The sequence below is a fragment of the Saccopteryx bilineata genome, chromosome 6 (genome assembly GCF_036850765.1).
Source record: "Saccopteryx bilineata isolate mSacBil1 chromosome 6, mSacBil1_pri_phased_curated, whole genome shotgun sequence".
NCBI lineage: Eukaryota > Metazoa > Chordata > Mammalia > Chiroptera > Emballonuridae > Saccopteryx > Saccopteryx bilineata.
In genome coordinates, this window is record NC_089495.1 from 207,763,766 (window position 1) to 207,790,718 (window position 26,953).

The 26,953-nt window shown below is 54.7% G+C and overlaps 1 protein-coding gene across 1 annotated transcript in view; it reads left to right on the forward strand.

The window, feature by feature from the left end:
• Window positions 1-2,770: 2,770 nt before the first annotated feature.
• TMC2 (transmembrane channel like 2) overlaps window positions 2,771-26,953 on the forward strand; it is a 60,302-nt gene continuing 36,119 nt past the window's right edge. The window contains exons 1-11 of the mRNA XM_066237592.1: window positions 2,771-2,828; window positions 4,338-4,449; window positions 4,609-4,678; window positions 6,569-6,698; window positions 6,742-7,032; window positions 11,500-11,815; window positions 16,054-16,206; window positions 20,688-20,778; window positions 24,900-24,981; window positions 25,361-25,467; window positions 26,670-26,768. Coding sequence (XP_066093689.1) covers window positions 2,771-2,828; window positions 4,338-4,449; window positions 4,609-4,678; window positions 6,569-6,698; window positions 6,742-7,032; window positions 11,500-11,815; window positions 16,054-16,206; window positions 20,688-20,778; window positions 24,900-24,981; window positions 25,361-25,467; window positions 26,670-26,768 — 1,509 coding nt within the window. The remainder of the gene's footprint in view (window positions 2,829-4,337; window positions 4,450-4,608; window positions 4,679-6,568; window positions 6,699-6,741; window positions 7,033-11,499; window positions 11,816-16,053; window positions 16,207-20,687; window positions 20,779-24,899; window positions 24,982-25,360; window positions 25,468-26,669; window positions 26,769-26,953) is intronic.

Here is a 26,953-nt window from a genome sequence, read left to right on the forward strand (position 1 = left end):
CTTCCAGCGATGAGTTTTCCGTGCCTGTGAATCTTTCATATCGGGCACCGGAACAAGCCATCCCAAGAGCCAGAGTGTGTGTGTGTGTGTGTGTGTGTGTGTGTGTGTGTGTGTGTCAGAGAAAAGAGCAACTGCCAGAGCGAGCAATAGCGTGCCGGTGTGACCCCCGCAGTCCTCGGGCAGGAAGGACGTAGACACGGAGTCAACGCCGTGTGGAGGGATGTGAAACCAGGGTCGCGAGAGAGGCAGGAGGTGAGATGGCAGGTGACCTCAAAACACCCTGTGTGATTATTCCTCTCAGACAAGACCCTCCCCTGTCTGGGAAGGATGTTGCCCAAAGCCTTAAAAGACGATCAGAGGAGAAGAGCCCGTCTGAGTGGGTTCAGCCGCCCAGCGCTGCTTCCTGGAAGAGCTGTACTTAGACTCTGGCTTGGGTTGGGTCCGGGCGCTTCCCTGCTGGCGGGTAAGCGGAAGTTCTTTTTTTTTTTTTGCCTTATTATTTTTATTTTTTTATTTTTTGTATTTTTCCGAAGCTAGAAACGGGGAGGCAGTTAGACAGACTCCCGCATGCACCCGACCGGGATCCACCCAGCACGCCCACCAGGGGGTGATGCTCTGCCCATCTGGGGTGTTGCTCTGTTGCAACCAGAGCCATTCTAGCGCCTGAGGCAGAGGCCACAGAGCCATCCTCAGCGCCTGGGCAAACTTTGCTCCAATGGAGCCTTGGCTGCGGGAGGGGAAGAGAGAGACAGAGAGGAAGGAGAGGGGGAGGGGTGGAGAAGCAGATGGGCGCTTCTCCTGTGTGCCCTGGCCGGGAATCGAACCCGGGACACCTGCACGCCAGGCCGACGCTCTACCACTGAGCCAACCGGCCAGGGCAATAAGCAGAGGTTCTTGACCAGCACGGCACTGGCCTAGAAATCTTTTAGGCAAGACCTCTTTGCATGGCCGCCACAGGCGCACAGAGGCGTGGGTAGAGAACATGGCGTGAGGGGAGATGGACAAGGTCCAGGGGTCCAGGCGGACCTCGAGCATGCAGCCGGCACCCTCCAAGGGTGTGGACGCGACCCGCTCTCCATCGCTGGCGTCCTCTGGCCTCTGCAGTCTCCTTTCCCCGCCAGCGTGCCCTTAACCCCTCTATCCCCACCCTCCAGATGAGAAAGCAGAGCTCAGGAAGCATAAATGACAGGCATAAGGTCATGCAACACTAGACTCCGGCTGATTTCCAAGCTCACATTCCAAATCGCTTCCACGGGCTGCCCTTGCTGGGCGTCCCGAAAACCCTGTGGAGAAATGTCCTCGCACATTGGCTGTCTGGTGTGCCCAAGTCCTGCGGGCAGCGTCCTTCGGAGTTGTGCCCCAGGCAAAGAGGACAATCGATGCGAGAGCAAAGGAAAACAGGCCCTGAGCGAGAGCGAGTTGCATGAGGAGGTTGGCATGGCTGGACTGAAAGGAGGCAGAACGCCTCAAGGAGGCTGGGAGCCCTGGGGTGGAGGGTGGGGGCTCAGAAGCCACAACGGGGATTCTGAGTTTTGTCCCAAGACCATGGAGTTCCAGGGAAGGGAGTTAAGTAGAGAAGAGGTGAGGTCAGACTTCTGCCCTAGGATGGGTCCCTCAGAGATGAGGACGGATTCATCTTGCTCCCTTGTTCAGAGACCCCTCACCAGAGGTGGATTAAGGTTGGTTGAGGCCCCAGGCACAGAAGAAAATATTGAGCCCCTTGAAAAAAGAGAGAGAGCCCTGGCCGGTTGGCTCAGCGGTAGAGTGTTGGGCTGGCGTGTGGAAGTCCCGGGTTCGATTCCCGGCCAGGGCACACAGGAGAAGCATCCATCTGCTTCTCCACCCTTCCCCCTCTCCTTCCTCTCTGTCTCTCTCTTCCCCTCCACAGCCAAGGCTCCATTGGAGCAAAGTTGGCCCAGGCACTGAGGATGGCTCCATGGCCTCTGCCTCAGGCACTAGAATGGCTCCAGTTGCAACAGAGCAACGCTCCAGATGGGCAGAGCATCGCCCCCTGGTAGGCATGCCGGGTGGATCCCAGTCGGGGGCATGCGGGAGTCTGTCTTTCTGCCTTCCTGCTTCTCACTTCAGAAAAATTAAAAAATTTAAAAAAGAGGACAGGGAAAATAAAATACATGTTAACCATATTTTTAAATAAATAAAAAATATTATGTACTATTAATGTTAAAATTGTACATATGAAACCAAACTTGGTATCATTAGGAAAACGTCAAGTTGGGGTTTTGCGGGGGCCCTTCAGAAGTCAGGGCCCAGGGCGCAGGCCTGGTGCACCCGCCGTTAAATCTGTCTCTGCCTCTCACTCTGTCCTGAACCTGCAGGGACTTCAGGAAGCTTGGGGATTGATATTGATGGTGTACAACGAAGAAAGCAAACCTCTCTGTGTTCCGCGTTTGCTTCCCAAATGTTGATTTGGAATCCCACAGCAGTAACTGTCAGAGGCTGGGTTGTGAGAGAGAAGACGTTTCTAAACTCCCACCTCTCCCACTTCAGGTATCACGGACTGAATTTCACCGCCTCGGAGGGCAGAAACCATCAGGGTTCTGGGTGCATAAACCGTCGGGGTTCTGGGTGCGGAAACCGTCGGGGTTCTGGGTGCGGAAACCGTCGGGGTTCTCGGTGCGGAAACCGTCGGGGTTCTGGGTGCGGAAACCGTCAGGGTTCTCGGTGCGGAAACCGTCAGGGTTCTTAGAGGGCAGAAACCGTCAGGGTTCTCGGTGCGGAAACCGTCAGGGTTCTGGGTGCGGAAACCGTCATGGTTCTCGGTGCGGAAACCGTCAGGGTTCTGGGTGCGGAAACCGTCAGGGTTCTCGGTACGGAAACCCATCAGGGTTCTAGGTGCATAAACCATCAGGGTTCTGGGTGCGGAAACCGTCAGGGTTCTAGGTGCATAAACCATCAGGGTTCTGGGTGCGGAAACCATCAGGGTTCTGGGTGCATAAACCGTCGGGGTTCTGGGTGCGGAAACCGTCAGGGTTCTGGGTGCATCAACCGTCAGGGTTCTGGGTGCAGAAACCATCAGGGTTCTAGGTACATAAACCATCAGGGTCTGGGTGCGGAAACCGTCAGGGTTCTAGGTGCATAAACCATCAGGGTTCTAGGTGCGGAAACCATCAGGGTTCTGGGTGCATAAACCGTCGGGGTTCTGGGTGCGGAAACCGTCAGGGTTCTGGGTGCATCAACCGTCAGGGTTCTGGGTGCAGGAACCATCAGGGTTCTAGGTACATGAACCATCAGGGTTCTGGGTGCAGAAACCATCAGGGTTCTAGGTACATAAACCATCAGGGTTCTGGGTGCATAAACCGTCGGGGTTCTGGGTGCGGAAACCGTCAGGGTTCTGGGTGCAGAAACCATCAGGGTTCTAGGTACATAAACCATCAGGGTTCTGGGTGCAGAAACCATCAGGGTTCTAGGTACATAAACCATCAGGGTTCTGGGTGCATAAACCGTTGGGGTTCTGGGTGCGGAAACCATCAGGGTTCTGGGTGCATAAACCGTCGGGGTTCTGGGTGCGGAAACCATCAGGGTTCTGGGTGCATCAACCGTCAGGGTTCTGGGTGCATAAACCGTCGGGGTTCTGGGTGCGGAAACCGTCAGGGTTCTGGGTGCAGAAACCGTCAGGGTTCTGGGTACATAAACCATCAGGGTTCTGGGTGTGGAAACCCATCAGGGTTCTGGGTGCGGAAACCGTCAGGGTTCTGGGTGCGGAAACCGTCAGGGTTCTGGGTGCATCAACCGTCAGGGTTCTGGGTGCAGAAACCGTCAGGTTTCTGGGTACACAAACCATCAGGGTTCTGGGTGCAGAAACCATCAGGGTTCTGGGTACATAAACCATCAGGGTTCTGGGTGTGGAAACCCATCAGGGTTCTGGGTGCGGAAACCGTCAGGGTTCTGGGTGTGGAAACCGTCAGGGTTCTGGGTGCGGAAACCATCAGGGTTCTAGGTACATAAACCATCAGGGTTCTGGGTGTGGAAACCCATCAGGGTTCTGGGTGCGGAAACCGTCAGGGTTCTAGGTGCATAAACCATCAGGGTTCTGGGTGCAGAAACCATCAGGGTTCTAGGTACATAAACCATCAGGGTTCTGGGTGTGGAAACCCATCAGGGTTCTGGGTGCGGAAACCGTCAGGGTTCTGGGTGCATAAACCGTCGTGGTTCTGGGTGCATCAACCGTCAGGGTTCTGGGTGCAGAAACCATCAGGGTTCTAGGTACATAAACCATCAGGGTTCTGGGTGTGGAAACCCATTAGGGTTCTGGGTGCGGAAACCGTCAGGGTTCTGGGTACATAAACCATCAGGGTTCTGGGTGCTTAAACCATCAGGGTTCTCGGTGCGGAAACCACCAGGGTTCTGGGTGCGGAAACCACCAGGGTTCTCGGTGCGGTCTGACATGCAGGCAGGGCTTGTGCTGGAACCCGAGGGCACCCTCTGGAGGTGAGGGTGAGGTAGGCAGCCTTCCTCCTCCGACAAGGGAGAACCGGGACAGGGCAAAGAGCTGCTGTGAGGGTCCTCACTCACCAGGGGACAGGGGAAGGGGACAGGAGCACTGGGCGTGCCCCCAGCGGGCAGCTGCCCCCTCACTCCTCTGGGCAGGCAGCCCGCTGCTGCCCGGTCAGGGGCCCTTGCAGTGGGATTTTCCAGCTGGGAGAGGGGCCAGCGGCAGGTACCCCCAGGACCCCCCCCCCATTGTAGACCATGAAGGACAGAGAACGAGAGTCTCTCCGCTGTCCTTGCACTCTGGGACAGGAACGCACCATCAGATCGGAGAGAACGGCCAGGCGACAAGGTCAAAAGGTTTTTTTGTGTTTTTTTTTAATTATTTATTTTTACAAGGACAGAGAGAGAGTCAGAGAGAGGGATAGACAGACAGGAACGGAGAGATGAGAAGCATCAATCATCAGTTTTTCATTGTGACACCTTAGTTGTTCACTGATTGCTTTCTCAAATGTGCCTTGACCGCGGGCCTTCAGCAGACTGAGTAACCCCTTGCTGAAGCCACCGACCTTGGGTCCAAGCTGGCGAGCTTTTTGCTCAAACCAGATGAGCCTGCCCTCAAGCTGGCGAGCTCAGGGTCTCGAACCTGGGTCATTCCGCATCCCACTCCGACGCTCTATCCACTGCGCTACCGCCTGGTCAGGCAGGTCAAAAGTTTTAAGGCATGCCTGACCTGTGGTGGCGCAGTGGATAAAGCGTTGATCTGGAAACACTGAGGTCGCCAGTTCAAAACCCTGGGCTTGCCTGGTCAAGGCACATATGGGAGTTGGTGCTGTCTCTCTCTCCTCTAAAATGAATAAATAAAAAAATATTAAAAAAAAAAAAAGTTTTAAAGCAGGAGTGTTGTGTGCGTGTTTCAGAGGCCGCCACCTGTGGCCATACTTTTGCCCCTTCTCTTTGCCAAGGTCACCAGAGGGTCGGGCGTTAGGTCTGTCCGTGACACCCACTTGAGAGTTGTTGGGGCGGGTTCTTAATCCTTGGAGTCGCTGAATCCTGGTGAGATCCATAGACTCCTTCTCAGCACATTGATTTTAAATCCATAGGATGACATGCTGAGCTTATAAAGGAGACCAACGATCCTGAAATAGGTGCCAAGATAGTTTTTAAAAATCTGTCATATAATGACACATGGACTTCCTAATAATTAAATAGCAAGATCTAGTGCAGGGATCCCCAAACTTTTTACACAAGGGGCCAGTTCACTGTCCCTCAGACTGTTGGAGGGCCGGACTATAAAAAAAACTATGAACAAATCCCTATGCACACTGCACATACCTTATTTTAAAGTAAAAAAACAAACTGGGAACAAATACAATATTTAAAATCAAGAACAAGTAAATTTAAATCAACAAACTGACCAGTATTTCAATGGGAACTATGCTCCTCTCACTGACCACCAATGATAGAAATGCCCCTTCTGGAAGTGCGTCGGGGGCTGGATAAATGGCCTCAGGGGGCCGCATGCCGCCCTGCGGGCCGTAGTTTGGGGACCCCTGATCTAGTGGCTGGCCGGTGACTCTCACAAGTGCAAAGTAGTGATAAGCATAAATGGTATTATGAGACAGCCTCAACAGCTTTGCCTTCTATGAAAAGATCCTTGGCTTCTATTATGGACAAAACCACACATTCTTAGGGAAATGCTAAATTGTCAGTTAAAGGCTAGAAACAATAAAAGTGTAATGTTTTCACCCACTCCTGTTTACATACCCACAGTCTTCCATCCGTGACCCTCAGAATGCCAGGGCCCCCAGGTTAAGAGCCCCGGGCTCTGGGGCCTGTGACTGTCTTACTCTGGAGCTCCGGGCACGGTTTTCAAAGCAGCCGAAGCTGTCCTTTTGTAAACTGGGCTGCGGTGGGCAGAGCTGGCGATTGTGAGCGGGGCGGGGCGCAGGAGTGGGGACAGTCCTTGTGGCTCCAGCACAGGACTCAGAGCGCAGAGTACTGGGGCCCTGCCTACACCTACCGATTCGAACGCCCTGGGACTCTGCGTTTTAAACGCAGCCCTGGTTATAACTTTCTCAAACGTCCTAGCACTTCCCTGGTGCCTTGTCCCAACCAGGGACCAGACGGAGGGAAAGGGCCCCTGGACGCTCCCCGCACCAGCCCTGGCCGAGGGCCTGCAGAGAACAGCGGCAGCTTCTGGCCTCCCCCAGCCACACCCTACCCCCCACACCCCCACACCCCCGGCTGTAAGTGATGCCTGAGAGGGGAGGCCACCCCGCCTCTCCGCAGGGAACCTGAGCTCAGGAGTGTGTGGCTGGATTGAAGGGCTGGGAGCTCGCCACCACCGCCACCACCGCCACTGCCGCCTCCTTCCTGCCTCTCTCCACACCTCACCCGCCTCCGCATCCAACCTCAAGCAAGCCGCAGAGCCCCTGCCGCCCTCGGGCCTCCCTCGGCGGGGAGGGCAGCCACCATGCGGACAGGGAACCACCCCAGACGAAAGCTGCGTGTGCCCCGGCCAGCCCCCTGAGCCAGCCCTGCTGACCATGAGCCACCCGCCGAAGGGCCTGGGGGAGGAAGGTGAGTGTCCCCACCCCCCTGGGGCCCACCCCCAGAGTTCCTGGGTAGCAGCAGGGGACAGGGAAGCAGGAAGGGTCTTTCAAGGCACAGAGACCCGGGTTTGGGTCCAGGTTCTGCCCCCTGCTAGCTGAGCGACCTCATCTTGGTTCTTCAGCCTGTCCCTGCCTCCTCTGTGAGGCCACAGCCGCCAGCCTTCCTGACAAGGGTGCCGAGGGGCTTTAAAATGACGTGTGCAGGGCACCGTGCACAGCCCCGGGGCTGACACCGACGGGCAGAGGCCGGCAGAGCCCTCCCGGGTCGTCTGGACTCCTGCTGTCGTGGTTGGAGTGGCCGTTCCTTAGCGGTCCCCTCAGCCCGCTCCTCCGGTTCTGTCCATCTCTCTCTCTCTCTCTGTCTGGGGCAGGTCATCGCGGGGACATTCTGACCTCATGATTCTCCCGCGGTGTCAGAGAAATGTCAAGGCTGGGGACTCTGGAGCCGGTTAGTAAAGTAACGGGAGCCAGGTTCCAGGCTGAGGCAGCCCAGACCCCGCTCAGGGTTCCCGCGGCGAGATGGGGGTGGTCCCGGGAGGGGGCTTTCCGGAGGACAGCCGCACATCCCCACCCGTCTCGTCTCTTAGGGCAGCAGGTGGGGTGAGAGGAAGGCCGAGGAGTAGCTCTCGGGGCCCAGGTGAGACGGGGCGACCGTCCCGGGAGCCGGCAGAACTCAGGGCCACCTGTCCTCCCTCCCCCCTCCCTCCCCCATCCAGGGCAGAGGTTTGATTGGAGAGGGGACAGAGGCTGCACAGGGAGGGCCGGCCCGGAGCTCCAGGGGCAGTGGTGGCATTCAGCCGGTTCGCACTGGTTCAGCAGAACCCATGCTTAATTTTTTTTGTTGAGTTCGAGGGAACCGCTTGTTAGACGGGCACTTGTCATGAGGGTTCTCTCTAAAGGTGGGCGCCCGGGCAGCCGCCCGATGTGGAAATCACAAATTTCTATTCCTTACTCTTTTTTAACGTCCATCTGAGCAACAACAGTGTATATTCTAAGTGCCCGTGGTCATGTTCATTCCGTCCATAGGTGAAAAAAATTGCAAATGAGGATGCCAATCAAGAAGCAATATGGGAATATCTTAAGTAACAGTTTAATTGTTTTTTGTCAGGTATTACTTAATATTTTTTTCATAAATATTTTAAAACTCTTATAACAATCTAGTTTGTTTGTTTGTTTTTTTCTTAAGAGAGGTGGGTGAGACAGAGAGAGAGAGAAGGGGGGAGGAGCAGGAAACATCAACCCCACTATGTGTCTTGACCGGGCAAGCCCACGGCTTCGAACTGGTGACCTCAGCATTCCAGGTCGACACTTTACCCACTGCGCCACCACAGGTCAGGTCTAACATAATCTAGTTTTGTGTACCTCTTTTATTGTTCTTATTTAAGTATTAAATGCATAAAAATAATAAACTACCTTTTGATATATATTTTTTTAATACTTAAAACGGTCATTAGTTCAGAGAACCAGTTGTTAAATTATTTGAATCCTGGCCCTGGCCGGTTGGCTCAGTGGTAGAGCATCCGCCCAGCATGTGGAAGTTCCAGGTTCGATTCCTGGTCAGGACACATAGGAGAAGGGACCATCTGTTTCTCTGCCATCCCCCTCTAGCTCCTCTCTCTTTCTCTCCTCTCCTTCCCTCCCACAGCCATGGCTCTGTTAGAGAGAGTTGGCCCCAGGCGCTGAGGATGGCTGTATGGCCGCCTCCTCAGGTGCTAAAAAATGGCTCTGGTTTCAATGGAGCAAGGGCCCCAGATGGGCAGAGCATCGCCCCCTAGTGGGCTTGCCAGGTAGATCCTGGTCGGGGCACATGTAGGATTCTCTCTCTGCCTCTCTTCATCTCACTAAAATAAAAATAAAAATAAAAATAATTAAAAAAAATAAATTATTTGAATCCCACCACTGCCCAGGTGTCAGGGCAGACGTCCAGAGCTAGTGACCCTTTGAGTTGAGCCTTGGGCAGCAGTGACCACTCACCAGACCAAGGGGCGGGGAAGCTCACTGCCGGCAGCAGGTCTGTGGGAAGCCAGGACTCACACCCAAGCCACCTGACTCCAGCCGGCACCCTTAACCCCCACCAAGTACCGGCAACCGTAGGGGCTCGTCCCCCTTCCCGACTAGACTGTGGCCACAGCTTCTCTGTGAACCAGCGAGGGCTTTACCCAGGGGCGGGGGTGACCTGCTCCAGGAAAAGCTAGAGGACGTCAGAGGCTGAAGAGAAGAAGCCACCACCATTAGAAGGGCAGAAGCCATCCATACCCACAGGGTGGCCGTCTCACACTTCCTGTCGTGGGACGTGTTGTGGATACGATGCAGTTTTCTCCTCCCCACACCCCAGACAGGGTCGCACCCACAGGTGAGGGAGCTGAATCCTGGGGAGCAGTGGACTTTGGGGGATGGGAGAGGCCCCCCCACCCCATCTGGAAGAGAAGGGCCTTGTTCTGGCCCCCGCCCTGGCACACAGTACTTGGAGGAGCTGACCCCCATGTCCAGCTCAACTGCCTCCTTTGCCAAGCCCTCCCCTCTCATCCACTGATTCAGGTCACATCCTGCAAAACACTCCAGTATCCCACCCTCACCCTCCAGCTTTCAACCCAGCTGCCGGGGCCATGTGCTGTTTTCTGGGTGACCTGTTCTCTCCAGACTCCCCACCGCAGCACCGGATCTTACCCCAGACTCAGCTCTGCCTCCGTCACCCATGCCCCAGGCCCCGGGGCCATTGCCACTGGGGTCCCTCCACTCCCTGTTTCCTCTGCTCACAATCCCTCCGCCTTGTGACCGTCACCCCTCCCTGTTTCTACCCCTTTCTTCTCCTGGCCAACTCGGGTTCATCCTTCAAGATGCAGAGTAAACATCAGTTCTGGGTGCGGCACTCGAACCTCCCCAATTACAATCATCAGTCTCTATTGCCAGGGCCTTTTGCTGTAGTACACCATTGACTTCCTCTCTTTCTAAAAGCAAAATACGTTTATCAAGTTTACTGCCAAAAGCTGACTGCCTGACGATCGGGAACACAACCTGTTGGTGAGACAGAGCCGACGTACTGCTTACGGGCAAAGCAGTGTCTGACCGTGTCTTAGAGAGGGGACGGCAGAGTCAGAATTTTTTTTTTTTTTTTTTTTTACAGGGACAGAGAGAGAGTCAGATAGAGGGATAGATAGGGACAGACAGACAGGAATGGAGAGAGATGAGAAGCATCAATCATCAGTTTTTCGTTGCGACACCGTAGTTGTTCATTGATTGCTTTCTCATATGTGCCATGACCGCGGGCCTTCAGCAGACTGAGTAACACCCCCCCACCCCACCCTCCCGCTCGAGCCAGTGACCTTGGGTTCAGGCTAGTGAGCTTTTTGCTCAAGCCAGATGAGCCCGCGCTCCAGTTGGCAAACCCGGGATCTCGAACCTGGGTCCTTCCACATCCCAGTCCGACGCTCTATCCACTGCGCCACCGCCTGGTCAGGCCAGAGTCAGAATTTATTGAGCACTGAAAGCCTGACTTAAGGCAGGTCTTTCAAAGTGGAGGCTTGGCTCGGATTGGGTAAGAATCACAATATATCAGTCCACAATGTTGCATTGTACATTTAGATCGACGACCCATGTTGAGTTCATTTTTGTGAAAGGCAAAAGGCCCGTGTCCAAGTTATTATTAATTTGCACGTGGCGTGGGGTCCAGCGGTCCCTGCGCCATTTGGCGAAACATACTGTCTCCGTTGAGTTGCCACTGCCCCTCTGCGAGGCTCGGTTGGCTACATTTATGTGAATCTATTTCTGGGCTCTTTCTTCTGCTCTATTAGTGTATTTGTCTGTTCTTTCACTATTTCCACTCTCATGATTATGGTTGTTTTCTGCTAAATCCTGATGTTCGGTACCGTCCATTGACCAACTTTGTTCTTCTCCTTCAATGGGCTATTCTGGGTCGTTTTGAAACTATTCAAACCAGCCAACCCTAAGCCTGCTTACTGGGCCTAGTCCGTTCCTGCCCTCCGGAACCACGGCAAAGGCTCTGCCCACACTGCCCTCTCCCTCTGGCTCCTCCCGGAACCCGTGGCCGGAACTGACCGCTGCTCTCTCCCTCCCTCCCTCCTTCCCCTCCTGCCAGGCAGGGGCACGTGCTGGGGAAGGCCCTGGAGAAAGGAGCCAGTGGTCCAGCCTTACCCAACAGAGGCCCAGACTTGGTTGGCCTTGACCCCCGGGGGGGGGGGGGGGTCGGGAAAGGATTCAGCTCTGAGCCCAAGGGAGTGCACAGCCAAGAAGAGGGAAGGCACGTGCCTCGAGTTCCACCGGAGAGGAGGCAAGGGTGGGCAGGCGTGCCAGCCAGTCAGAGGAGAGAGGCCTTCACTTTCATCCCAGACCAGAGGCTCTGAAGGAAGCCTAGGAATCGTCTTGAACGTCCCGTTCCTCACAGCCGGGCGGCACTGTCCATTTCCTGCCCCCGCAGGTGACAAATCTGTCAGAAGACCGTCCAGGAAGCAGACCCCCAAAGCCCAGGGTGCAGCGGGCAGGCCTGGAGGCCCTCCCGGCCAGAGGGAGCGGGCCAGGGGCAGCCCGAGGCCAGACTCGCCGCGGAGGAAGCAGACAGAACACAGGAGTCCCCCAGAGGCGCCGGGGAGAGGGCAGCGGAGCTCGACCCAGAGGACCCCGGAGGGGCGGAGGCGGAAGGACGGCAGGGCCTCCCTCAAAGAGCAGAGAGCACCCTCAAAGAAGGGCACGGCGGGGAGGAAGGAGGAGACGTGGAAGCAGCTGAAGAAGCACAGGTGTGTCTGACTCTGATTCAGGGGTGTTTCCAGCCCTGCTCTCCTCCCCCTGCGGGCCTTTCTCCCTGTCCCTCTCCTGCCGGCCCCTCCCCCTGGGGGGCCTGATGCCCCCCCTTGGCCCCACCCACCCACACAGCTTGTGGATGGGCAGCCCCTGTGGCCCCTCCCCCTGGGGGCCTGATGTCCACACACACACACACACACACACACACACACACACACACACACACAGCTTGTGAGCTTGTGGATGGGCAGCCCCTGTGGCCCCTACCCCTGGGGAGCCTGATGTCCCCCCCTGCCCCCCCCCCACAGCGTGTGGATGGGCAGCCCCTGTAGCCCCTCCCCCTGGGGAGCCTGATGTCCCTCCCCGCCCCCCCCCCACAGCGTGTGGATGGGCAGCCCCTGTAGCCCCTCCCCCTGGGGAGCCTGATGTCCCCCCCTGCCCCCCCCCCCACAGCGTGTGGATGGGCAGCCCCTGTGGCCCCTACCCCTGGGGAGCCTGATGTCCCCCCCTGCCCCCCCCCCACAGCGTGTGGATGGGCAGCCCCTGTAGCCCCTCCCCCTGGGGAGCCTGATGTCCCTCCCCGCCCCCCCCCCACAGCGTGTGGATGGGCAGCCCCTGCTGGCCCCTCCCCCTGGGGGCCTGATGCCTCCCCCCCCACCCCACTCCCCACCCCCACAGCGTGTGGATGGCAGCCCCTGTGGCCCCTCCCTCTGGGGGCCTGATGTCCCCCCGCCCCCCCACCCACACAGCTTGTGGATGCGCAGCCCCTGCTGCCTTGTCCTGCTTCTCTTGGCCCCTGCCTGCCTCTCCGCGTCTGGGGCAGCCCCGGCCCCCGGCCATGCAGGCGGTGCAGTCCCTGGGCCCTCACCACGCAGCCCCTCAGGTCACACCAGAGCCGGCGCAGGCTCCCAGCGGGCAGGGTGGGGAAAGGCCCCAGGTGTCCCGAACGAACCCCAGCTCTGGCAGGGGAGCTGAGACAAATGATCGGACCGGATCTGGGAGTCACCGGAGGGCTTCCAGCACCCGGCTTCCCCAGTCTGGACCAGCGCGGTCCCGGGAAATGACCTCGGCGGGCTGGAAGGGTCGGCAGCACTGGGGTCCTAGGATCTGGGGTGGGCTTCATCTGCTGCGTTTCCTTGGTTTCGTTGGCCCTGGCGCAAGCGACCAGCTTACAGAACCAGCAAGTCAGGATGTCCGCTCCCTGTTTTGCTCCCCGGTTTGACGGGCTCAGGGTGTCCGAGGAATCCCTGCTGGCCACGGGCAGGCGGGGAGGCTTTCGAAACAGCTGGAGGTGTGAGGAGTATGGGGAAGCCACGCCTCTTCCCTTCCCGCCGGGCTCCCACAAACAAACCCCCTTTGCCCACACCCTGCATCGTCGTCCTCGTCGTCCGGGGGTGCCTCTCCGCCCTCACAGGGACAGAACCCAGGTCCTGAAACGGAGCCACCGAGTTCCTCTGTCACCCATGCCAGCCCTCGATGGCTTCGTAAGGGTTTTTCTTCTACTGTCCGGTTGTCCCCGGACAGGAGCGAGCAGAGTGGAGGATGCCCGGTGCTCTTAACAACTTAGAGGGGACTGGAATGCATGGTCGACGGGCCCTGGGGTGTCCCGGACTTCAGAGGGAGGCTGCGCGACCCTAAACGGACCGACTGTGGGTGTCTCGGTGGCAGATGGAAAGTAAGGGGTACAGACAGGGACTCAGTCCTGCCAACTGCGGGGCACAGAGAAGAGAAGAGGAGCGAGGACAGGGCCACCAGTCACCATAAGACAGAGCAGAGAGCAATCAATATGCAGATGGAAAGGATATGATGGGGGCTGGGCAGCAGGGTCCTTCCACGAAGAAGGGGAGCATTTCAAGAAATTTTTTTTTTTTTATTACAGGAACAGAGAGAGAGTCAGAGAGAGGGATAGAGACAGACAGACAGGAACGGAGAGAGATGAGAAGCATCAATCATTAGTTTTTCGTTGTGACACTTTAGTTGTTCATTGATTGCTTTCTCATATGTGCCTTGACCATGGGCCTTCAGCAGACCGAGTAACCCCTTGCTTGAGCCAGCGACCTTGAGTCCAAGCTGGTGAGCTTTTGCTCAAACCAGATGAGCCCGCACTCAAGCTGGCGAGCTCGGGGGTCTCGAACCTGGGTCCTCGGCATCCCAGTTTGATGCTCTATCCACTGTGCCACCGCCTGGTCAGGCAGAAGGGGAGCATTTCAATAAGGCTTTTGCAGCAAAGGAGGAATTGGAAGTAGCAATGACCAAATGCCCCCAGGCTGGGGGAAACACCCTACGCAAACACCCACAGGCAGATATGGGGTGGGTTAGAGGTGTGTCCAAATAAATTGCCATGCCCCAGGCTTTTCTGTGTTCAAAGGCCAGGGCCCTCTCCCCTCTCCACTACCCCCCCCTCCCCAAGCAAGACTTCTCTGTTGGTCTTCAGGAGTTCATCAGAAGCTAAAACTCAAGGGGATTGCTGCAACCCGGTCTTGAAAACCTGCAGTTACCCAAGCCCACACCCCAAGATGTCCATTGGTGACCCTCCCCGAGCAGGCTGCCCCCACAGAACTGTTCTCCAGCCCCCCCTTACCCCCACACCCCTGGCCGTGGTCCACTCAGCCGAAGGTCACTGTTCTTATGATGAAGGAGGCAGTGAGGAGCATGAATTTTTGTTGTTGTGACAGAGACAGAGAGAGGGATAGATAGGAACAGACAGGCAGAAAGGGAGAGAGATGAGAAGTACCAATTCTTCATTGTGGCACCTGTTGTTCATTGACTGCTTTCTCATATGTGCCTTGGGGGGGGGGGCTCCAGCCGAGCCAGTGATCTCTTGCTCAAGCCCAGCGGCCATGGGGTCGTGTCTACGATCCCACACTCAAGAGGAGCATGAATTTTGTGGCTGTCGAGCACACAGTCTTGTCTGTGAGATGCCGAGGGCCACATGACAGGGTTTCCGGCCCGTAGTTCTCTGCGGCCGGCCGCGCTGTCCCAGACGATAGCCACCATAGTCCCGTGGCTCGTCTGACCAAGGACCTCAGTTTCCAACTTAATTTCATCTGGATTTGATAGCTGATACAGGAGTTAGTAAATTTACAGAGGTGGTTTTGAAATTAGTTTGACTTTGAAGCCAAAGAATTTCTTCTAGAAAAAAAAAACAAAAAACTGGGTTTGTGGACACAGATGCCAATGTCGAAAGAAAGTGATATCCTGATGCTTGTTTTACTGGGAAACTTTTAAGTGTGTCTCAAAAAATTGAGGGATTTGGTGAATCAACTCTTTCAGTTTCTGAATTTTATGAAATTCAAACAGATCAAATGTGTTGGATGAAAATTTAATGTGAATTGACAGGCACTGTGAGTGCAGGAGGAGCAGCAAACTTTGGCGGCTGTACAGAAAGAATATAAAGTCCCTCATTAATTATTTTTATATTGATCCCATGTTGAAATGATAATTTTTTCATATATTGGAGTAAATGAAAGGCCTTATTAAAATTAATATTTCCCATTTTCTTTTACCATTTTTATGTGGCTTACTAAAACATTTAAAATGATAGTGTGTGAGTCACTATATTTCTTTATTTTTTTTTAAACAAGAGAGAGAGAGGGTGGGACAGACAGTCAGGAAGGGAGAGAGATGAGATGCATCAATTCTTCATGCTGCACCTTAGTTGTTCATTGAGTGCTTTCTCATATGTGCCTTGACCGGGGGTCTACAGCAGAGTGAGTGACCCCTTGCTCAAGCCAGCGACCTTGGGCTCAAGCCAGCAACCTTGTGCTCAAGCCAACAATCTTGGGCTTCAAGCCAGCGACCTTTGGGCTCAAGTCAGCGACCATGGGGTCAGGTCTATGATCCCACACTCAAGCCAGCGACCTCACACTCAAGCCGGATGAGCCCACGCTCAATCCGGCGACCTCGGGGTTTCGAACCTGGGTGCTCAAATCCCAGGCCAATGCGCTATCCACTGCGATGGCTTGCATTGTACTTCTGTTGGTACATTCCAGCCCTGTGCTAGAGTGCGGAATGTGGGGAGGACTCAGAGAAATAGAGTGTAGGGAGACCGCCTTCCCAGTGCCAGCACAGGGAGTGGGAGTCGCTGAGGGCTTCAGAGTGGGCTCGGGCCTGCGAGGGGCGGTCAGCGCTGTACGTGTCGGGCGCCTAGCCCGTCTCTCTGACTCCCGGCTCCTCCGCTCCCACCTTCACCTCCCAGTCACTGTCCTCTGTTCCACCCTGGCTCCTCCTCCAGGTCTTCCTCCCTGGCCTCCAGTGCCTCTGGCGGGGAGCCTCTGTCTGAGGAGGAACTGGCCCGGATCCTGGAGCAGGTGGAAGACAAGAAGAAGCTCATTGCCACCATGCGCAACAGGCCCTGGCCCATGGCGAAGAAGCTTACGGAGCTCAGGTGAGCGGGTGGCGGAGCTCAGGTGAGCGGGTGGCGGAGCTCAGGTGAGCGGGTGGCGGAGCTCAGGTGAGCGGGTGGCGGAGCTCAGGTGAGCGGGTGGCGGAGCTCAGGTGAGCAGGTGGCGGACGGCCAGGCCCTCTCGATGTCCAAAGGGCTTTGCTCCTCCTGATGGCCATGGTAGTCACTTCCTGCCTCCTTGGACTTGACAGGCAGGTTAGATTCGCACTCCCTCTCTGCTTTGGTCCCCTTTCTGTTCCCAGCGCAAGCACAGAGCTGAGGGAGGGGGAGGGGTGCTACCATTACAGCCAAGGCAAGCGTGAGCCCGTGACTCTTAGCTAAGGCCCCGTTGTTCGGCCAACATGGAGCATAGCCAGGCTGGAGAGACAGAGACAACCCCCCACCCCGTGCTCTGTCTACACCAGTGGTCCCCAACTCCCAGGCCACGGGCCGGTACCGGTCCATGGACCATTTGGTATCGGTCCGCAGAGAAAGAATAAATAACTTACATTATTTTCGTTTTATTTCTATTTAAGTCTGAACGATGTTTTATTTTTAAAAAATGACCAGATTCCCTCTGTTACATCCGTCTAAGACTCACTCTTGACGCCTGTCTCGGTCACGTGATACATTTATCCGTCCCACCCTAAAGGCCGGTTCGTGAAAATATTTTCTGACATTAAACCGATCGTAGTCCAAAAAAGGTTGGGGACCACTGGTCTACACCCAACCCTTCCACCGCCTGGCTGTCCCCTTATACCTCACCCCTACTTTATCCGGTGGATTCTGGCGTTCCCTCACAACCCCACATAGACATGCCTTCCTGGGGGGGGGGGCTTTCCAGGACACCTCCACACACACCTCACACCTCAGCAGCTTCAGACCCTTCCTGGGTTTTAAGCACCCAGAATCTCTCCACGTGTAGCACATGCGCGCTTGTGGACAGCAGGGAAGGGGTCTGTCTCAGCTACTCACGCGTCCCGAGCGCCTGACACGGGGCCAAGCGTGCAGTGACGCTGGGTGAACACAGCTCCAGCCTTCTGCCCGTGCCCCCGAGCCCCGGCCGTCTCCCTGTGATGGGCTGGCACACCACGCTGCTGACGATTCCTGAGTCTCCAGTGCGGTTTCGACGTAAGAGCTGGAGTCTCATTGCTTCACTTTGGTATTCGATGAAAAAATTCCCATCCGGCATCCCCTTCCCCCACCCCCAAGTCTTTCCTCCACGTTTCTGCACAGGGTTGGCAGTGACACTCCCTTTCCCCTTCCTCTCTCGAAAGCCATTTTCCCTGGCTCCTCTCACACCTGAGTTTCCTCCTGGCTCAGGCTGCCTGCCTGCCTCCCCCTTTATTATGTAGAAAAATTTTGCAGGTTTTGTGTGTGTGTGTGTGTGTGTATGTGTGTGTGTTTTTCTGAAGTGAGAAGCGGGGAGGCAGAGAGACAGACGCCCACATGTGCCCAACCGGGATCCACCTGGCATGCCCACCAGGGGGCGATGCTCTGCCCATCTGGTTCGTTGCTCTCTTGCAACCAGAGTCATTCTAGCACCTGAGGCAGAGGCCATGGAGCCGTCCTCAGCGCCCAGGGCCAATTTTGGTCCATTGGAGTCTTGGCTGTGGGAGGGGAAGAGAGAGACAGAGAGAGAAAGGAGAGGGGGAGGGGTGGAGAAGCAGATGGGCGCTTCTCCTGTGTGCCCTGACCGGGAATTGAACCTGGGACTTCTACACACTAGGCCAACACTCAACCACTGAGCCAACCAGCCAGGGCCAAAAACTTTGCACTTTTAACACTGTTTGCACCCCCTGCCCCAGGCATCACAAGGATGCTGGCTACACAAATGCAGTACAGATCCTGATGAAGGTCCTGGCGGGCTTCACTCCACTGTCCCGCAAATTATTACATCATCTCCTGCGCAGCTGCAGGGGGGGGTGCCTCCCCAAGGTGCCTCTGGGCCAGTGCTGACCCACAGAACTTTCTGGAAAGATGGACCGTGCTCTAAATCTGCGCTAACAAAGTAGCCACGTGTGGCCCTGGAGTACTTCAAAAGCCGTTACTGTGACAGAGAAACTGATTTTGTTATTGTTGTTTCATATTAATTCATGTAAATCTAAATCATCACGTGTGGCACAAGGTAAACACCAAATTTTGAAGGCAGTGCAAAAAAAAAGTAAAACATCTCATTCATGACTTTTATACTGATTACATATGGAAACTGTCGTTTCTAAAAATAGATGGGATTCGAGGGCTACGGATTGGGCTGTAGGGACCATGACGGCGTTCTGTGTGGGCGAGTCTGTCTCTTCTTCCCACTCCCTAGGGTCCTGGCTCTTCCTCCTCTTAGACTGAGCGGAACAGCCATCTGTCACTCTAACAGAACCTCATCCGCACTCAGGTGTCACCTGAACACATCTTTTATTAACAGTGGAAAAAAGAGCGACGTTAATGCTTATGGAAATGAGATCTCCGGCAGGCTGGAAGTCTCGGAGATGATGAGAAATGGCCCAGGGCTACCCCGCTGCCCGGAGGGGAAGTCTGGCACCCATCCCCTCCCGGCAGGAGGAGGAGGTGGGGATGGGTTTGGCTAAGGCCTGAAAGGCTAGAAAGGACTGTCTTTCTCTCTCCCCCGACCCCTTGTTGGGCCAGGTCTCCCGGGTGAACAGTTTTCTCCTCCCTCCAGCCCTCCGTTCCTTCTCTTTCCTCCTGCAAGACCCCTTATCCCAGACTGGCTGAGATGGAGTCAGGACCAGAGAAAGGACAGGGCCCTGAGTTCCGGGAGGAACCCCAGGTTGGCGTGTGACTTGGACACGTGTCAGGGTCCCTCTCACGTCCGCTTTGGAGGCGGTGCAGGCTTGGTGTGGCGAGCGGTGAGGGCTGCTTCAAGAGCCGCGAGACACACAGCTCTACCAGCCTCTGAGATCAGACGTCATTCCGTATCCGCTTGTTTGGGTTGGTCCCGTCGTGGCTGATAAACGGGTTCCCTGGAGGACTGGATAGGGGAGCAGTGCTCTGTGGCACCTGTTGATCTCCATGGTCTTAACACGACCCCCACCATGGCCAGTTTCAGGGTACCAGCAGCTCAACCATCGAAGGCCCATGTTCCCGCCTAGTTCAGGACCTGTGGAGCCGCGCCTCACTCACCGGCTCCACCACTCGCCCCAGATTATTTATTTCATCGACGTTCATGCGGTCCCCAAGTATCTACAGAACGGGGCACTGTCTTCCTTTTCTGCTGCATGCTGTAACGCCCGGTTCTGTCGTGGGGAGGTGCGGCCCGGCCTGGCTGCGTTCTCTGCTCAGGGTCTCCCTGGGCTAAAATATAAAGGCGCCAGGAGGGCTGCGGTTCCCATCGGAGGCTCTGGTCCTCTTCCCAGCTCATTGGGTTTGGGCAGAATTCGTTTCCTTTTGCTTCTCACATGGGGGCCCCCACCACAGGGTGTCAGGGGTCCCCCTGCTTCTCATTTTCTTGATGTTTCCTTCTGCCGCACTGCCCTCTGAGTCTGCTGCCTCCTTCCTCTGCTTTTCTTTTTGTGACAGAGACAGAGAGAGAGGGACAGATAGGGACAGACAGACAGGACGGAAGAAAGATGAGAAGCATTAATTCTTTGTTGCGGCTCCTTAATTGTCCATTGATTGCTTTTTCATATGTGCCTTGACGGGGGTGGGGGGGGCTCCAGCGGACCGAGTGACCCCTTGCTCGAGCCAGCGACCTTGGGCTCAAGCTGGTGAGCCTTGCTCAAACCAGACGAACCCGCGCTGAAGCCGGTGACCTCGGGGGTTTCGAACCCGGGTCTTTCATGTGTGACGCTATCCACTGCGCCACCTGGTCAGGCCTCCCTCCTCTGTTTCAAGGGCCCTTCCTGATACAGCACCTCTGCAAAACCCCTTTTGCCCTTCATGAGTCATGGGGAGCCAAAATTCTGCCTACAGGTGACTACCCTGGGCCATGCACTAGGCTGGCATTTGGGAAATTGGGGGACAAAAGAAATAATGATGCCTAACCAGGCAGTGGCGCAGTGGATAGAGCGTCGGACTGGGATGCAGAGGACCCAGGTTCGCGACCCTGAGGTCGCCAGCTTGAGCATGGGCTCATCTGGTTTGAGCAAAAAGCCCACCAGCTTGAACTCAAGGTCGCTGGCTCCAGCAAGGGGCTGCTTGGTCTGCTGAGGGCCTGCGGTCAAGGCACATATGAGAGAGCAATCAATGAACTCAAGTGTTGCAACGCGCAATGAAAAACTAATGATTGATGCTTCTCATCTCTCTCCGTTCCTGTCTGCCTGTCCCTGTCTATCCCTCTCTCTGACTCACTCTCTGTCTCTTTAAAAAAAAGAAAGAAAGAAACAATGACAGCAGCCCTTCCTTCATGGATCCTACATTACACACAACGTCAGCCACAAAGAACCCTCGTGTGAGTGGTTTCGACGTCTTTGGGCCCGGGTGTTCATCGAATTCCTGACCTCACCCTTTATTGTTTTGTTTTTTCTAACCAGGGAGGCCCAAGAATTCGTGGAGCGGTACGAGGGAGCCCTGGGGAAGGGGAAGGGCCGGCGACTCTACGCCTACAAGATGCTGATGACCAAGGTGCGTGGCGCAGAGGCTGCGGGCTTGCGGGTCTGGGTGACCCTCGCAGGCCCCTGCCAGCCCGGCTGCGGGTGTCCAGCCCTCCCCCGCCCCAGTCATGAGCGAGCGCGAGGCCCGCTGGACCATCCCCGTTCGTCCAGGGGAGGGACCCAGCCGTATCCCACCTCGTGCGGAGGTGTCCGTCTATTTGAAACTTGCTTCCTCTCTGGCAAGACCTCGACTCATAACATTAACGTTAGCTGGGATCTTATCTTCCAATCCCTGAACATTGTTGGACGAACCACCCATTTTTATAGTGTTACATGGGTCTTGTCTTTCTTTTTTTTTTTTTTTTTTTTTTTTTTAGTATGCCCTAGTACAGGGATTGTGAACCTATGGCTCACGAGCCAGATGTGGCTCTTTTGATGGCTGCATCTGGCTCGCAGACAAATCTTTAATAAAAAAATAATAACGTTAAAAATATAAAACATTCATGTATTACAATCCATTCATTTCTTACCGCTCCTGTTCATGGTTGCCGGTGGCTGGAGCCAATCACAGCTGTCCTCCGGGACAACACCAAATTTTTATTGGCTAATGCATAATGTACACAGGTGGTTGTATGGCTCTCACGGAATTACATTTTAAAATATGTGGCGTTCATGGCTCTCTCAGCCAAAAATGTTCCCAACCCCTGCCCTAGTGGTTGGTGCATTCCAGTTTTGGCTTTTTCTTGGGGCCACTTTGATACTTTTACATCCTTCCCAACACTTGATTATTTTACGAGATCTTCCTCTGTCTTACCAGCCAGTTGCAGATGGTTGCCCCATCATTTTTGTGGTGATTTTTTATGTATATTGGGTTTGAATTTTTTGTGTGTGTTCCTGATATTATTCTTTTTCTCCGTTTCCAGTTTTAATTGTTCGACAGCTATCGATGGGTCCTTTTATTAATTTTATCTAGAAGCTATTTACCACTTAACAACTGCACGCTCAGATCTTCCCTTTCCCAGAGGAGTGTGCTCTCCCATCCCACTATGGCTTTGAGCAGGGGTCCCCAAACTTTTTACACAGGGGGCCAGTTCACTGTCCCTCAGACTGTTGGAGGGCCGGACTATAAAAAAAAAACTATGAACAAATCCCTGTGCACACTGCACATATCTTATTTTAAAGTAAAAAAACAAAACGGGAACAAATACAATATTTAAAATAAAAGAACAAGTAAATTTCAATCAACAAACTGACCAATATTTCAATGGGAACTATGCTCCTCTCACTGACCACCAATGAAACAGGTGCCCCTTCCGGAAGTGCGGCGGGGGCCGGATAAATGGCCTCAGGGGGCCGCATGCGGCCCGCGGGCCGTAGTTTGGGGACCCCTGGCTTTGAGAAATGATTTTGCTCAGTCATGTTCCTATTCAGATAGGTGGAGCTCCATCCTTAGAAAAGGGTTCCTGCCCGTCCTCTGTCCTCCGCATTGATCTTCCCTCGTGGTTATTGATCCTGTGTCCTCTTCCTTTGCCTTGAAGTGTCTCGGCTTTATTCTCGAGATCACGTCATCAATTTCCTTCTGAGTGAAATAATGTTTCTTTTCACTCCATGACTGGACTTTTGGCTACCTGGTAAGCCTTCGACGCTATATACCTATCTTCTTTTATACCTCAGGTTTTTATGCCTTTCTTCGAGAAGCCATATTTCTTCTGCGTCCTATTAAGAAGGCTGAAACCCTTTCTCAAAATGTACCCCATGTGTTCTGGAGGAACTGCCTCCCCCAAATGTCAAGGGGCGGTGTCCTGTTTTCTACAGGACTGAGTTCCCAGGCCCCCTCGCTCGCGCTTACCCATCCAGACGTCAGCCACAGACGGGACGTACATGGCGTGTCCGTGTCTGGTTCAACCGCTATTTGCAATCATGTTTCCTAGGTGGCTGGAGAACAGGATGACAGGCACAATCAGTCACCCCGTCCCAGCTCCGTGGGGTGGTGGTGGGGGGCTGTGGCGGTCTTCTCCTGCCCCTGTCCCCCACCCAGCTTTCTGATTCTCTAAGCCAGTGAAGGGCCAGAGCCTCAATGCAGAGCTTCTCGGCCCCACCCCCACCCCGCCGCTGCCTCTGCTCCACCGCCAGGGTATCAGAGATGTCCGTGGCCTTGCGGGGCTGTCAGACGGTTGCCAGGTGACCGGTTGCCAGGTGACCAACTGGCAGGCTCTGTCTCCAGGGCCCCCCGCTTGGCAGGCTCATTATCCCCGCTGGCCTCAGCCTTGCAAGCCTGTATTTTGTACTGATGTTATCAGCACCCTGACAGGAGATCCATCCTGACAGGGAGGACTCACATGAATAAAGCTTATGAGATGGATACATAAAACCAGACACCAGATTATTAATTTACAAGGAGAAATAGCTAGCTGATGCGAGAACTCTGCATCAGCAACGCCTCTGATGTTTGGGTTTTTTTTAGCAGCATCCGTTCTACAGAAGGCTACCCCGTCATCCCCATCCCGATCTGTTCTTTGCAATGAAAAATTCCCGCCACAAAAACCAAAACATTCAGGGCGAGCGCTTCCCTTAACGGGCAGACCTGCGGGGGAAGCCAAATCGGCCAAAGGTGACTTTTTTTTTTTTTTGTATTTTTTTTTTTCTGAAGCTGGAAACGGGAAGAAACAGTCAGACAGACTCCCGCATGTGCCCGACCGGGATCCACCCGGCACGCCCACCAGGGGGCAATGCTCTGCCCCTCCGTGGCGTCGCTCTGCCACGACCAGAGCCACTCTAGCGCCTGGGGCAGAGGCCAAGGAGCCATCCCCAGCGCCCGGGCCATCTTTGCTCCAATGGAGCCTTGGCTGCGGGAGGGGAAGAGAGAAACAGAGAGGAAGGAGGGGGGGGTGGAGAAGCAAATAGGCGCTTCTCCTGTGTGCCCTGGCCGGGAATCGAACCCGGGTCCCCCGCACGCCAGGCCGATGCTCTACCGCTGAGCCAACCGGCCAGGGCCCAAAGGTGACTTTTAAGGACAGAATGAGAACTAAGCAAAGCAGATGAAGCAATGGGACCGAAGTGTCTAGTGTCCACCACCTGCCATTCCCCGCGTCCCTCCCGTCCTGTCTGAGGGACAGCTGTGCATTACCATCAGCCCGTCTTGTGCTGACGGCCCCCTCCTCTCCTTTGCACCGGCGGACACGTCCCTCTTCTGACAGGTGGTTTCCTTCTTTACTCAGTGGTCACCCCGTTAGGACGAGGTCAAACCTTCCGGTCTGGAAACCTGTCTGATTTCCTCGCCCTTTCATCCTGAGTGACTCTACAAGGGGAAAAACCTCGCTTCCTTCGTGAGCAAGTTCTTAGGAGACCTTCGCAATAACAGAAACTGATCTTAGGCTCTTCTCCATACTAACCTCTTTGCTGTTCGTCTACGAATGTTTAATATGCCAAACGGGTTTATTTCCAGGGGGTTGGTGTGGTTGGAAAGCAGCCGCCCCCCCCACCCCAAAGGGTTTTGTTACAATTTCACCCCGCCGACAGACAGGCAGCTACTCGGGTTTCTGATTGGTACAAACTCTGAGTGTTGGAGCTGGGACAAGGTTGTAGAAAGGGGCATGATGGCTTCCTAATATATTTTTTCGGGGGGAGGGGGAGGGACCCAAGCAGGCTATTGTTTGACCAGGAGAAGAACGGGGAGCCACAGGCTGAGGCCTCTGCGGGGTCTCCCAGCCTTGTAGCAACAATTCCTGTCAGATGTAGGCACGTGGCTGTCTGCCAAGCGTGGGTGTGAGCATCGTGAGATTCCTTTTCTTCCTCTCCCCCCCTAAATTTATGTTGTAAGGTAAAGAAAGTTGTATCGGAAGCTGCTAACCCATTTGAGCCCCTAAACCAGAATGAGACACAAAGTTTCTAAATTCGTAGATAAACTGTCAGAACCGTGGAGACACACAAGGTGTCGTGTTTCCCTGGCATCTCTCTCTCCCTCCACACCTGACTGAAAGTGAGGATTTAACCTCCACCTCTGGCCGCCCCGGGTTCGTGGCCTCGGAGATAGCAGGCTCACCCACCGGGCCACCTCGGGGTGACAGGTCAAGGTCTACAACATGCCCCTCCAGGCCCCAGAGCAGCAGCGTGTTCGTGAACTGAGGGTCTTTGTTACCTGTTTACTTTCAGAAATGGGTCAAGTTTAAGAGAGACTTCGGTAATGTCAGGACGCAGTGTATTCCCTGGGAAATGAAGATCAAGGACATTGAGAGTGAGTATGTGGGCCTCGCCGTGTCCAGCCGGCTTACTGAAGAGTTAGTGGTCCAAGGGCTGGGATGGCGGTCTCGACCGGCCGTCTGACTCGATGATCTTGCAGGTCCCGCTGTGTTAGGGAAAAGGAGGGGCTGTGGGCTAGCTAGACCCAGACTCCATTGCGTTTCTTCACTTTCTGATGGGGTGGGGGGAGGAGGTGAGGCACATCCGTTCAGCCCGGGAGCCGCGGCTGATTTACTTGGAAAAATGAAATGGAGGACAGGATGTCCATTCCACAGACTGATGTGCAAATGGGACCCAGCGCCCACAGAAAGCGCCCGGCAGTGTTAGCTCCCTCCTCCCACCACCTTTACACCTGCCATCTTCCCTCCCCGCAGGTCACTTTGGGTCCTCTGTGGCGTCCTATTTCATCTTCCTCCGGTGGATGTATGGCGTTAACCTTGTCCTTTTTGGCTTAATATTTGGTCTAGTCATAATCCCAGAGGTAAGAAAAGAACTCTGTACGGCCTGACCCGTGGTGGCGCAGTGGATAATGCGTCGACCTGGAATGCTGAGGTCGCCGGTTCAAAACCCTGGGCTTGCCCGGTCAAGGGATCTATGGGAGTTGATGCTTCCTGCTCCTCCCCCCTTCTCTCTCTCTCTCTCTCTTTCTCCTCTCTAAAAATGAATAAATGAAATCTTAAAAAAAAAAAAAAGAACTCTGTATATATTTGGAGAGTGTTAAGGCTTATCATGACCACCATCGTCATTTATATAAATATTAAATATTCTCTGTTTTATAAAAAAACAGTCATTCATTTTAAATTCTATATTCACCTCAATTGCCTGGATGGCTCAGTAAAAAAAAAAAAAAAAGGGAAACCAAAATGTTTGTGTGTGTGAATGAAGAGGCGGACCCTACAATTTTTTACTTCTCATTTTACTTTAAGATCAGTGGAGAATTAATAGCTCAGTCAGCTTTTTTGTCTTTTACCCTGGGGGGGGGGAGAGGGATAGAACATATTATATTATAATTCACTACCCCCCCCCAAAATCATGGGTTTGAATAAGGTTCCTTACTATTCAGGTCCTGGCTGGTTTGCTCAGTGGTAGAGCGTCGGCCTGCCATGCAGGAGTCCCAGGTTCGATTCCCGGGCCAGGGTACACAGGAGAAGCGCCCATCTGCTTCTCCACCCTCCCCTCTCCTTCCTCTCTGTCTCTCTCTTCCCCTCCCGCAGCCAAGGCTCCACTGGAGCAAAGTTAGCTCAGGCGCTGAGGACGGCTCCTTGGCCTCTGCCTCAGGCGCTAGAATGGCTCTGGTTGCAACAGAGCAACACCCCAGATGGGCAGAGCATCGCCCCCTGGTGGGCATGTTGGGTGGATCCCAGTAGGGCGCATGCGGGAGTCTGTCTGACTGCCTCCCCGTTTCCAACTTCAGAAAAAAATACAAAAAAAAAAAAAGGTTCCTCACTATTCTTTGAAATATAACCCTATTGTGGATATAGGTAGATTCTTCCCTAGAAATGAGGAATGGAGAGACAAAGAAAGAACCAGTAACTGGGGCAAAGTTGCCCAGGAAGTTTGGTGAATGAGGTTCCCAGTCTCCGGAGGGCCGGCCTAGGACCTTGGTGCAAAGGCGCCTCTGGTCCCTATGAAAGGCTGTCTGAGCGGGAAAGTCTCCACACGGAATCTCCCGTCCCCGCGCAGGTCCTGATGGGCATGCCCTATGGAAGTATCCCCAGGAAGACGGTGCCTCGGGCAGAGGAAGAAAAAGCCATGGATTTCGCCGTCCTCTGGGATTTTGAGGTACCATCCTCGCCAGCCTGCCGACGCACTTCGGTTTCATGAGCGTGAGGTCCCAACGTCGCGTGGATACGCGAGACACGTTGCCTTGTGTTCTTGAAAAAAAAACAAAACAGTGCCTTAGTCAAATAGAATCCCAGCGCAGTGCAGAAGGAGTCGGCTAAACTCTGTCTTCCTCAGTCCCCTCC